Source organism: Trichosurus vulpecula, chromosome 1 (genome assembly GCF_011100635.1).
Source record: "Trichosurus vulpecula isolate mTriVul1 chromosome 1, mTriVul1.pri, whole genome shotgun sequence".
NCBI lineage: Eukaryota > Metazoa > Chordata > Mammalia > Diprotodontia > Phalangeridae > Trichosurus > Trichosurus vulpecula.
The window spans coordinates 103,220,590-103,234,014 of NC_050573.1; the positions used below are offsets into that span (position 1 = coordinate 103,220,590).

At 40.3% G+C, this 13,425-nt stretch overlaps 1 protein-coding gene across 1 annotated transcript in view; it reads left to right on the forward strand.

Moving 5' to 3' along the window:
* Window positions 1–226: 226 nt before the first annotated feature.
* LRRC6 (leucine rich repeat containing 6) overlaps window positions 227–13,425 on the forward strand; it is a 119,178-nt gene continuing 105,979 nt past the window's right edge. Inside the window, exon 1 of the mRNA XM_036765218.1 lies at window positions 227–294. Coding sequence (XP_036621113.1) covers window positions 246–294 — 49 coding nt within the window. The 5' untranslated portion in view covers window positions 227–245. The remainder of the gene's footprint in view (window positions 295–13,425) is intronic.

A 13,425-nucleotide genomic window follows, 5' to 3' on the forward strand; every position in this document is an offset into this window, starting at 1 on the left:
AAAGAAAGAAAGAAAGATAAAAAGGAAGCCTATTTGGGATTGTTGCTCTTTAGGTCCATGTAGAATTTGAGAACTGACTAAGAAGAGTAAAGCTCTGCAGATGTTCTAGGAACTTCTGGCCATGACCTAATTCTTAAGTGATTCTCTATGGGAGTCTGGGGGAAGGATGTAAAGAAGTAGAGAGTTAAATTAAAAAAAAAAAAACCCAACCCTTCTTTTCAGAGGAAACTCTTCCAGGATTGAACATGGTCTGTGTGCCAGAACCCAAAGAAAGGAGCCCCATAGTGACAGAGGGTGAGTTCTCTGGTTCTCCTGAGCACAGCAGGAGTGGTATATTGTTACAGCTAGCTACACTGATTACATTTTCTGGACAATTAATTACTAGCCAATAATTATTATTTACAAGTCTGACCTTATCACACAGGATATACACAAGGAAATTTCAAAAATGCCAGAGCATACTCAATGATACTGCTCTCAAGAGTGAAAATGTTTTTTAAACTGCTAATAAATGTCAAATTATTGTTCATTTAATATTCATTTCATCCTTTCACTCCTATTTTGTGTATATTTTATAATTATGCAATAACTTTGTACAAGTATATATATGTATACTTTATAAATATTCACATTTTGAGTGTGGGCCTTCAGATTTTTTTTTTTATTTGATAGGATGTATAAAAAAAAAAAACAGTTGGAGACCACTGGTCTAAATGAAGGGAGAAAGGACGTTTTGTCACTTGTAACCAAAGATAAAGACATCAGACTGCCCCTAGAGGCTAGATATGTTAGTGTCAGGAAATGTCTTACTTTGGGGCAGAGGTGAAAAACACAAAAGGAATGGGTCAGGGAGGGAAAATTATGATTATTCCCCTATTTCCATATGAGGTTTTCCTTCACAGAATGTTTTGCAACTTTTTAGACCCCTTTGCCTCCCTTATTAGAATTGTGGTTTGGATGTCACTGATGTGACCCCTATCCTCTGGAACCATAGTGAGAGAGGAAAGGATCTGTCATTGAAAGCAGCCAGACTACCCAGAGTTAAAAAGGAGTTTAAAAGAGCAGGTACCTTCCTGCTTTCCTTCCCCTTAACTTCTTCAATACAAGAACCACAGGACTGGGCAAGATGACTAGAGGATGGGGGAGTGTTTCTTTGTATGTTCTGAAATTTCCTTTGGGTTTGGAACTTTCTTTTTCTTTTCCCCTTGGGAACTAGAGGAGTAAGGGTAGGGCCCAAAGGACAGGAAGCAGGAAGCTGATTTTTTTTTTATTATTATTTTTAGGGCTGTTGACACTCAGTTCTAAAACTCAAGGAAAAGAGATAAAAGGTGAATTGATGATTTATGAGATTATGAAATGTGAGCAGGCACTCCTGGTACTTTAGGTATTAGCTGTGAAAGAGTCTTGATGGCTGTGTGAATTGAGACTACAATCATACTTTAATAAGGCACAGAAAGTATTGGGGCAAACTATACAGAAAGCCCAGAGAAAAAGTGGTGAAAGGAGTGATAGTTTGGGGACAGGGGATGAGATGGGGTGGTGAAGGCAAGCAGGCAGTATGAGGAAGAGGATGGAGAGAGGCAGAGTATCACTCACATGGCAGCACTAGGCAGCATGGACCCAATGGAGATGGAAGAATGTGGGGGGAGGCTGAGCAGGAATTTGAGGTCTCATTTTTATAGGTTTTTTTTGGTAAACAAACTAGGGTTAACTCATTAACGTATTCAAATCCTCTCCAAGTTGTCAGAAAAACATTAAAGATACTAAAGTTAACAAACGCACGTCATGTCAAAATTATCAGCATCTTTTGGTGTTCTCTTGGTTTTACTGTGGATATTTGGAACTTGTCTGAGATTTGTAATCATAGACCCAAAAGACCCTGAGAGCAGCACTTAGATGGCTTCCACTGATTCAGCACATGCTACCAGGATGTGAATTTTGGTTAACATATGATGCAATTTGTAAATTATGCTTCTTTGATCTTTGGGACAGTTTGTATGTGACTCCTAGTTCTCTCTTAGTGGTCTTATTTCCTGCCATTGCTGCTTTATACTGGCTGCTCTTGTTTGCAAGAACAAATCCCAAAATCTGAAATAGTTTTAGAAAGAACTTATTAGGTCATTTGGTAAAGGAGAGACAGTGGGAAGGGAGTTTTGGCTTCTACTCCCCAGGTTCTGGAATTAGATACAGTAGATAGGATTTTGACAAAGGTTTCTGCATAAAGAGTCAATCTTCTGATAAAGGTATTACACAAATCACCTGAAGGGAACCCAAAACACAAGCTTGGGTGGACCCAAAACAAATCCTGGGAATGGTAAACCCAAACAAGAATGCTTTGGGTGGATCCAGGACTTGGGGGAACCCAAGATACCTTATAGCATTCGGGGTCAGGTAACATTCCCCTGCAGACAACCTTTAATTACATAGGGTTGGATTTAAACAGTATAATAATTTTTTTTTCCAAACAAATTAACAAATCATTTTCCCCACACTACTTATAAACTGACTATGCTGACTACAAAATGTGTGGGGGCAGGGGGTGGGGTGGTTAGGGAGGCCAGAACAAGACACAATTTTAACACTAAGTTTTCTTCTAGATTGTTTAGTTCAGTTTCTCAAGATAGGAATGGGGACAAGAATTCAGGAGAATCTCTCTTTAAGAAAAAGATTTTGTCTTTGGCTGGAGTTATCCTTGTACATACCACCTTCTAAAGGCTCAACCCCAAAGCATGTAAAATAAAATTAATGCCACTTACTGCAGGTATATGAAAATTCAATATTCAGAGCAAGCATTGGTGAAATTCCCTTTCTTTCCCATTATATGCACATATTTTCTCATTAAATATATTTTTTCAGACTTCGGATTTTATCAATATAGGAAGCTCTCAGTTATTAAAGCAATCAGCAACTATTCTATAATTTAGAGTCTTGGAGAGCTGAGAGGTTAAATTTGCTTACTCACGGTCATGCTGCTAGTATCTAGCAGAAGCACTCCAGCCAAAAAGACTGTTTTATGGAGAATTCACACAGGGCAAGTGTTCACATAGTGGTCAGAAAAAGCAATACAAGGACACTCTCAAGGTCTCTCTTAAGAACTTTGGAGTTGATTGTGTGACATGGGAGACACTGGCACAGGACCTCTCAGTATGGAGTTCCCCCATCAGAGAAGGCGCTGTGCTCTATAAGCAAAGCAGAATTGAAACAGCTCAAAGGAAACGCTGAATGCACAAATTTAGAGAATCCACCACATATGTTCACAGGGACTATTTGTGCCCAACCTGTGGTGACCTGTGGTAGAGCATTCAGAGCTTCTATTGGTCTGATCAGCTACAGTCAGACACATTGAAATAACTCTGGGAGCAGCTAGGTGGCACAGTGAGTAGAGTACTGGCCCTGAAATAAGGAGGACCAACCTCAGACACTTGACACTAGCTGTGACCTTGATTGCCCTGCCTTCCCCTCTCTGGGAAAAAAAGAAAAAGAAGTTTAATTCTAGCATAGTGATGTCATTTTTGGTCCTCTTTGAGAACCAAGGACAACAACTAACCAATCAGCAGAAGAAAGACTTGAACCCAGGCCTTTCCATCACAGAGGCCAGCTCTCTACACTCTCCTTTGTGCTTAGCCTTTAGGTGCTTTTACATAGCGATATCAGAATATAGGAAAGATCTTGACTATGATCTGTGATCACTGATTCTGGAGCTAAGTACTCATAAATCATTCATTATGTAGAATACAGAGCACTGGATTTGGATTCATTCTGAGCCCACATGGCTTCATGAAGAATAAGGCAAGCCAGCCTCACTCTATTTTTGGGGCAGCGATGCCACTGTCAGTATATGTGAGTTTCAGTAAGACATTTAAGTATATGAGAAAGCATCAGACAGTAGGAAGGAAGCAGTTATATCTAGTGGATTGGGTGGTAGAGAGAACACTAGCCTTGGAGCTGGAAGACCTAGTCTTCACGGGATCATAGATTTATCAGTAATAATAATAGATAGATAAATAGATAGATAGCATTTATAAATCTCTTCAAGGTTTGTAATACACTTTACAAATACGATCTTGTTTGATTATCACAACAACCCTGGTAGGCAGGTGCTGCTATTATTCCATTTTGTAGATGAGGAAACTGGCCAAGGCAGATTTAAAGCTGTTATAAACTTCAGAGGTCATCTAGTCCAAGGCAATTTTGCTGATGAGAAAATTGAAGACCGGAGAGGTCAAGCAATTTGCCCAAGATCACCCAGGTAGCAAATAGTAAAGCTCCTACTACAAGATCCTTTGACACCAAATCCAATGCCTTTTCCACTGAACCATCTTGTGAATTGTAAGCTCCTTGAAGGCAGGGGCTGTGCCTTTGTATTCCCAGTGCTTAGTTAGCACAGTGCCTGGCACATAGTAGATGCTTAATCAATATTGATTGAATTGAATGAACTCTGTCATCTTTTTGGACCTTTCACTTCAACGCTCTCAGCCTTGATTTCTTCATCCTGTGAAGGATTCAGATCTTTGTACCACCTCACTTCTAGAATGCCTGTGAGCTGATCATTTTATAAACTATAAATGGTTGTAGAATTGTCAAGAAGTCAAGTCCACAAGGAATATGAACTTAATCTTTAATCTTTAGAAATACAAAAAGAAGAAAAAGAAAGGTAGTGTCTGCCCTCTAGGTGCTTCTAATGAGGAAAGATCACACTTAAAAGGTGGTTAACAGGATTTTACCGAGCCAGTCTCTAACCTGAGAATGCTCAGAGCTGCACAAAGCAGGCCTAGAGACTAGAGTGCCAGTAATTAAGTAGTTTAATTAATTAGTTTCAAAGAGGAATGTTCTCATAGTTGAAGTAAAAGCACAGGTTATATGCTTAAATCACAAGTGGGGATAAAAGGGGGAAGGTAGATTACAAACAATCCTTTAGTGGTTTGCTACAAGAAACCCACAAATCCCACAATACAGCAATTCTGGAGTCATATCTTTGGGGGTCATGACCACCTTCCCTAGGGTACGGAACCAGAGTTCTGTGACAGAAACAGGTTCTGCAAGTTTTGACTCAATTCACCTAAGGTCCAGTGATCATGAGCATGTCAGAGTTTTGATTAATCAGTTTAAGGTGCATTGTGAGTTCCGACTTCTCAGTCAGAGAGGCAGCTCTTAAGAAAATTAAGTTGTTAGTATATTCATTACACATATCATATCAATTAATATAAAAATTATAATTCACTTCTCAGGGTTGTGTGTATGAGGTTACCTTGCATAGGGGGCATGGCAGAGAAGTAGCAATGGGTCAACAGTGGGAATTGGAGAGGAACAAAGGCCTGATTGTCCTGGGCTGCCTCCTTCAGTGGAAAGTTCTGGAAATAACCAATCAGAAGGCAAGGACTTAGGGCTAGAGGACACTTCCAAGGTGAGGGGTACAGGGGAGGAGAGAGCTTCCAAGATGAAAAGGGTTTCATGGCATGGTAGACAAAGTCAAGGCAGCAACCCAACCTAATATTGCTGCTTGTCGGTGACTGCTATATTGAACCAGATAGGGAACGTTCTTAATGGCTAAGTTTAGGAAAAATGATTCACAGTGAAGAAAAATGACTTCTATAGAGGAGTTGGTGTTGGGGAGGAGTATGTGGTATGTGCAGAGCATCTAGGTGGCACGGTACATAGAGTGCTGGGCCTGTAATCAGAAAGACATGAAATTGAATCTGGCCTCAGATACTTACTAGCTGTGTGACCCTGGGCAAGTTACTTAACCCAGTTAGCCTCAGTTTCCTCATCTGTAAAATGAACTGTAGAAGGAAATGGCAAACCACTCCAAGATCTTTGCCAAGAAAATCCCAGATGGGGTCATGAGGGTTAGGAAACCTGAGTTCTCAACTTAGCCCTGTGATCAGCCCATGGGCCAGTCAATCTAACTCTGCAGTTTCTGCTTCCTTATCAATGAAATGGGGGGTTTGACCTTTGTAGTCTTTTTTGGCTCATGTGATTTTTTTTTCCTAGCCTTACTAGGATAAGGACCAGACTGATTTTTTAAGTTGACTTTCATTTTACAAAAAACAAAACAAACCAACAAACCAAAAAGCCAAACATTTTTCCTTAAAGGGTAGCCAGTCATGGTTGAGCTACACTTTTCAACTGAATTTTCACCAGGTACTGAGGCAGTAGAGTAGAAATATCCTGGTTCCACTGGAGTTGCTGATGCTAACAGATTTCCATGGAAGCACCAGCAGATCAGATCTTATCTATTCGCTGTCCTCCTTGCCTGTCAGCACAAAGGTTTTACAAATGCTTTTGCTTGCAGGTGACATTGTGCCTATTACATTGATCTCTGGAACCCTGTAGGATCTTCTCAATGAGATCCATAGTCACTCAAAGAGATCATGATCGAGGGCACCATTTAAACAACATCTAGCCTAACCCATTTATTTTACAGAGGAGAAAATTGAAGCTCTCTATATTGTTAGTAAATGTCAGAGCCAGGATCCAAAGCCCAGTCGTCTGATTCCAAAAGCAGCATGCTTTCCCCCTGCATCATTCGCTTGGACAATAAACATTCAGTAAATGTCTAATATGTGCCAAGGGGCAGCGAGGCGGCACAGTAGATAGAGTGCCGGGCTTGGAAATAGGAAGATTCAGACACACTAGCTGTGTGACCCTGGGCAAGTCACTTAACCCTGTTTGCCTCAGTTTCCTCATCTGTAAAATGAGTTGGAGAAGGCAAACCACTCCAGTATCTTTGCGAGGAAAACCTCAAATGGCATCACGAAGAGTCGGACGTGACCGAACAATAACAACTATGTGCCAAGCGTTGTGTTAAACACTGGAGACGCAAAGGCAAAGACAGTCTGTGTACTGGAGGAGCTCATGTCTAATGGGGGAGACACAAGCAAACAAATACGTACAAACGAACTGCATATGGGGTAAATAGAAAACGAGAGAGAAACATCATTGGAATTCAAACAGGTTGGGAAAGGCTTCCTGTAGAAGATGAGGTTTTAGTTGGAACTTAAAGGCAGCCAGGGAAGGCAGTAGGTAAAGAAGAGGAGAGAGAACGATGTTGGGAGTGGAGAGATGGAGAGGTGTTGGTGGAGTATCAAGAAGGCTGATGTCACTGAATCAGAGCACATGAGAGAGCAAGGTATAACAAGACTGGAAAGGTAGGAGGACTCTAGGCTTTGAAGGGCTTTAAAGGCTAAATCAACCATTTTGCATCTGTTCCTGGAGGTGATAGGGAGCTTACTGTTAAGTAGTTTTAGTTCTGTCTGACTCAATGATATTTGGGGTTTCCTTGGCAAAGATACTGGAGTGGTTTGTCATTTCCTCCTCCGGCTCATTTTACAGATGAGGAAACTGAGGCAAACAGGGTTAAGTGATTTGCCCAGGGTCACACAATGAGTGTCTGAGGTCAGATTTGAACTCAAGTCCTTTTCACTCCAGGGCCAGCACTCTATCCACAGTACCACCTAGCTGCCCTCCTAGCTGCCCCCTGATAGGGAATTACTGGAGTTAATTGAGTGTGTGTGGTGTGTGTGTGTGTGTGTGTGTGCGCGCACGAGAGTGTATTCATGTATGCATGTGACATGGTTGGACAGGCGCTTTAGGAAAATCACTGGTGGTTTAATGGAGTTGTATTAAAGTCAGGAGAGACTTGAGGCAGGCTTACTCACTGGTTGGCCATTGTAATAGTCTAGGCGTGAGGTGATGAGGGCTTCCATTAGAGCGGTGGTTGTGTCGGAGGAGAGAAGGAGGTGATTTTAAGAGATGTGGTAAAGGTGAAATTGATGGGCTCTGGCAACAGATGGGATATGGGAGGTGAGAGAATGAGGACTCTGGGAAGATTGTGTTGTTCTCTTATAGTAATATGAAAGGCAGGAGGAAGGGAAAGGTTAGGGGCACAGATAATGAACTCTGTTTTGGCTATATTGAGTTTGGTTGTTTGGTTGGTTGTCCTTCCTTTTATTCCTCTCCAAGCTGTTTTAGCCTCTCAGGACTTTTCTCCCATGCTCCTGCACTGCTACTCTCTCCTTTTCCTTCCTTTCCCCTTCCTCCTTTGATCTTCCTTTTATGTGTCTTTCTCATTGGAATGTAAACTTCCTTGAAGGCAGAGAATCTTTTTTCCTGCTTGTACGTGTGTTCTCGGCACTTAGAACAGCACCTGGCACATAGTGACTGCTTAATAAATGTTTGTCGACTTGGCAAGAATGCCACTACTTATTTTTACCCAAGTCACTGATGAAAAGGGTGGACAAAATAGGACCAAAGACAGAGCCCTATGGTATTCCAGGCTGCCATGAATAATTTCCTCTTCAGATTTGGTTCATCAACCAGATCCATCAAACTGATTACATTTCTGCATCATATCAAAAAGGATATCTGAAGGACTTTGTCAAAAGCTTTACTAAAATGGACATATCGATTGATCTGCCATTTGCTATTCTAAGTCCTCATATAATCTAATGTGCATAGAATACTTGGCTGACTTCAAAGCATCATATAAATGCCAATTGTTATTCTTATTCTTATTTGTTAAGTTGGGATGTAATTCCATGCACAAGAGAAGTCAAATAAAGAAGCTGGAGATTCAATGAAGAAGGGGTTGGGGAGTAGTGGTTAGGGAAAGCTTTATTGAGAAGGTAGCATCTAAGCAGGGACTTAGAGAAAAGGGAGCATCTCAACAGGCTGAGTTTGAACTAAGGATGAGGTTGTTGAGTGCAAATAGACAGGGTATGAGAAGGCAAGACAGGTTTAAAAAATTAGGTTTTTTTTAGCTATAAAATACAGTGAATGAAAGGAAGTATGGAAAAAGGTAGAAATGGTAGGCTTTCGTCAGCTTCCAAGTAGCTTTGAATGCTAGATTGAGTCTGCATCTCATTCAACAGGCAATAGAAACCACTGTGGAATCTGAGTAAAGGAGGGAGCTTCTTGAGCGCAGGGACCATGGATTTTGCCTTTCTTTGTACCCTCAGCACAATGCTTAGAACATAATGAATGTTTTCAGTCAACTAACTGGCATATTATCTGTCTTTAAATATCTAAAGCTTTCTAATATAGATGCTTTAATAATTTGATGAATTTTTAAAGCTAATTATAGCAAGGTTAATTCCTCCAAATGTATATATTACTACCAATTCATACCATCATAGCCTATATTCTCTTGTAAATTCTCTCATGGGTTCTACCCAATATTCTTGGGGCCATGCTTTAGACCTCCTCTTGTTATGTGGATATACATGCAGTACATCAGATACTATTGGCTACTCTTGCCCCTTTGTACACTTCCTTCCTTCTGGTTATGCATCACTTAGATGATATTCATTTCTTTTTTTTGGAGGGGGGAAGGCAGGGCAATTGGGGTTAAGTGACTTGCCCAAGGTCATACAGCTAGTAAGTGTGTCAAGTGTCTGAGGCTGTATTGAACTCAGGTCATCCTGACTCCAGGGCCAGCGCTCTACTCACTGCACCACCTAGCTGCCCTTAGATGATATTCTTTATACCACTTTTTATGTACAATTCTTTTTAGTCACAAATTTCAGGCTACTCACATCCACCATAAACCTTTCCTTTTGGTGACCCATCACATAGAAGGAAGATTAGATTTATTTTATTTTGCTTCAGAGGGCAGAACCAGGATCAATGTGTGGAAGTTACAGTATTGGTACTATACGTTTTGGATCAACTTAAAGAGAAATGGCCTAACAATCAGAGTTTTTCAGCATTGGAATGGGCCAGAGTTTTTGTCACAGGAAGGAATTTTCAAACAGGCTGAATGGTTACTTGTCTGAGCTGCTATAAAGAAGATTCATGCTTTATATGGTCATTGGACTACATGACCTCTGACATTCCTTCCAGTTCTATAATTCGAAGACTCTATGGGTCTTATCCTTTAATGCCCAGCGTAGGCGTTATCTCCTTCACAAAAACTTTCTTGATTTCTGCTATTCCCCAAAATGAGAAGTAATCTCTCTTATCTTATTTCTCTCACAATACTTTTTTTTTCCACTATTTCTTTTTATGTCAGAGGGAGAATACACCTACTGGCTGTATGTCCCTGGGCAAGTCAAACTCTCAGTGCCCTAGACAACTCTAAAACTATGTGTTGCAGGGAAATTTCTGATTTGCATCGACAGGGGGAAGTTCCTCATCTGGTCACTACCCATATCAAAAAATCACAGGGTCAGCCCCTATCCCTGTTTCTTTATCATTTATCATATTCTAAATTGTATTGTAGTGATCTGTTTTCCAGTCTTGTTTCCTCTGCCAGACCATTAGTTCCTGGAGAATTGGTACTGCAGCTTGTTCATCTTTGTATACTCCAATGCTTTGAACTATGTATTTTCATATGATAGGTGTTGAATGAATGAATGTCTTTGAAGGATTAGCCTTGGAAAATAGTTGGTGCTGGCAGAAAGAATACATTTTCTGGTGTCAATGATACTCAAACTCAAATATGAACAGAATAGTATAGGAGAAAATACATTGGTGAAGATAGGGAGGTTACTGGTCTATTACCTCTGATGACTTACCTCATTAGGTCTGCCACAAAGCTACCTTCCAAAGAGCATTTGACTTAGTGTTAGCCATCTGGGTTCTAGTCTCAGCTCTTCCATTTATTAGCTGTGTGATCTCATCTGAAAATGGAATAGTTATTAGGTGCTTGCTATGCATTTTACATATCCTAGGTGCATAAGAGATGTTTGTTGAGTTGAATAAAATCCCCTTCCCCCTAGAGTGGCAAGTCCTGTTAAAAATGTGACAGTTGTAATTCCTTTCATAGTGTCTTGTTTATAGTTTTATGATCCTATCTTGTCATATGGATAAGGTTATATTTGCTCCTTAGAATTTCATAACTATGATACCTACCCTCTGGGGAATGTAAATAAATCAATACTGCCAGTTCTAGAATATATATGGATATGCACAATTTATACATAGCTCTATTAATAATTAAGGCTCTCTATTCTCACTTGAGAAAACATCCCAAGGCCATCTTCCTGTCACTTCTCCTTAACTTCCTGGGGAGAGGTACACCTATAGTATTTGGTTAGTATCCTGTTGGTTTTGTTTCTTGCTTTATTTTACTTTTACTCCTAAGAGAATATTCTTCCTCTCCCCAGTTATAACATCAGAGATGATTCCATGTGGACCCACATAACCACCTGGCTTTGTTAGCTAATGTTGAGTAAATGAAGAAACATTTCAGTCTCCTACTTTTATTCCCCTTAACCAGTTATTGTACTCAAAGATCCCAAAGCATAGATATGAAGTGGAGGTAGCAGATAATAATTTGCTCCTTATCACCTGGAACCTCTGAAAAGGAGTGGCTGTTTCTAATACAAATACAATGTGAGACGTCTCATACAAAAGAGATAGCTAGGAACTCATCTTTGAAGTTGCCATACCATCACTACAATATGGACACAAATTTAAAGGTCTATGATATTTCATGCCCATTTCCTGCTAGCTACAAAGAATGTACAGTCAGTCAATAAAATTTTACTATATTGGGTAGTCTGTGACAGGTACTGTGCTAAGCTCTGGGGAGACAAAGAGAAAAAGACAGTTCTTACCCCCAAAGAGCTTACATTTTAATGGAGGAAGACTGCACACACACACACACACACACACACACACACACACACACACACAGAAGTTGAAAAGTAGGGGGATTCAATGGAATCTCAAGGACATGATAGAGAGTTGAGGAGACCGTAGCCAGGTGGGGAATGAAAAGATTGCTACCATGGGTGCTCTTCTTCCATGGAAATTCTGGGAAGATCGCTCTGTTCTCCATTCTGTGAGTTCAGGGCTGATGTGAATCTTGCAAGATGAAGAGGTTCCAGGCGCGTGAAAGTGGGTAGGAAATGAAAAGGTGGCTAGCTTCTCCTTGAGACATATATGTTTTATATGGAGGCTTCCTTTTCTACCTTCTGTAGCGTGAAGGTAGGATCACACCATTAAGCACTTATTGGCAGGAGCATTTGCCATCAACTGAAAGAACTGAAATGTGTAGAAGAAAAGTATCTTTTTTAAACTCCTTGAACCTAAAAGAGTCGTCATTAAAATTGCTACAATGAGTGGTCCTATTTTACTTGGATAAGGATGTTGTGTGTTGATCTTCCCAGAATTTCCAGTTAAAAAAAGAACCCATGCTAGCCATCTTTCCATTACCCAGCTGGCTGGGCTGGACTCTCTACTATGCCCCTGAGAAGAGTCCCTTCCTTTGAATCTCCTTACTTTTCAACTTCTTTGTGTGTGTTGTCTTCCTCCACTAAAAAAAAGAGAAAGACTGGGGTTAAGAACTGTCTTTTTCCCTTTCTTTGTCTCCCCAGAGTTTAGCACAGTATCTGGCACATAGTACAAGGTTCCCCACTAGTATGTCAATTTCCTCCTGTAATTTCTTTAACTTTGCCTTCAAGAATTTGGATGTTTTGGTGTTTGGTGCATATATGTTCAGTATCGATATTAATTAGTATGTGGAGCGTTATGTCAGCTATTATTTTTATTACTTTGTAACTTTACCTCAATAAATATTTAGTCGTTATTCAGTTGTTTTTCAGTCATGTATGACTTTGTGACCCCTTTGGAGTTTTCTTGGCAAAGACGATGAAATAGTTTGCCATTTCCTTCTCCAGCTCATTTCACAGATGAAGAAACTGAGGCAAACAGGGTTACTTGACTTGCTCAGATTCACATTGCTAGTAAGTGTCTGACACCAGATTTTAGCTCAGGTCTTCCAAACCCCAGGCCAAACCCTCTATCCACTGTACCACCTATCCACTGCGCTTCGTTCCAGCTAACATTCTGTCACTTCTGTTTGCTTTCATTTGCTCAAGTGTAAAATGGGGGATAATAACAACACCTAGTTCTCAGGGTTGTTGTGAAGGTAAAATGGGTTAACATTTACAATGCACTTGACACAGTGCCAGGCACATAGTAGGTGCTATATGAATGCTAGCTATTATTATTATTGATATTACTGATTGTATGCTATGGGAGGGTGCTCTGATCAGCCTATCAGTTGCCAAGCCTTACTGATTCTATCTCCATAATACCCTGTGCATCCATGCCCTTTCTTGTATCCCCATAGGCTTGCAGCTTGTTCAGGCCCTTATTACCTGTATTCTTGACTATTGTAACAGCCACCTAATTGGCCTCAGGCCTCCATCATCTAGTTCTACCATACTTTTCCAAACTTAGTTCTTTTTATTTCCACTCATCCATTCTGAATTCCAGACAATCTGAACTACTAGCTACTCCCCAAACTAGTTATTATATCTACGTTCTCTATGCAGTATCACAATCCATTCTCCATGGCTGAAATGAATGAAAGAATGAAAAGCATTTATTAAGTGCATACGATATGCTAAACACTGGGGATATACATAGAAAAAAAAATTAGACATTCCTTACTCTCAAGGAGCTCACACTCTAATT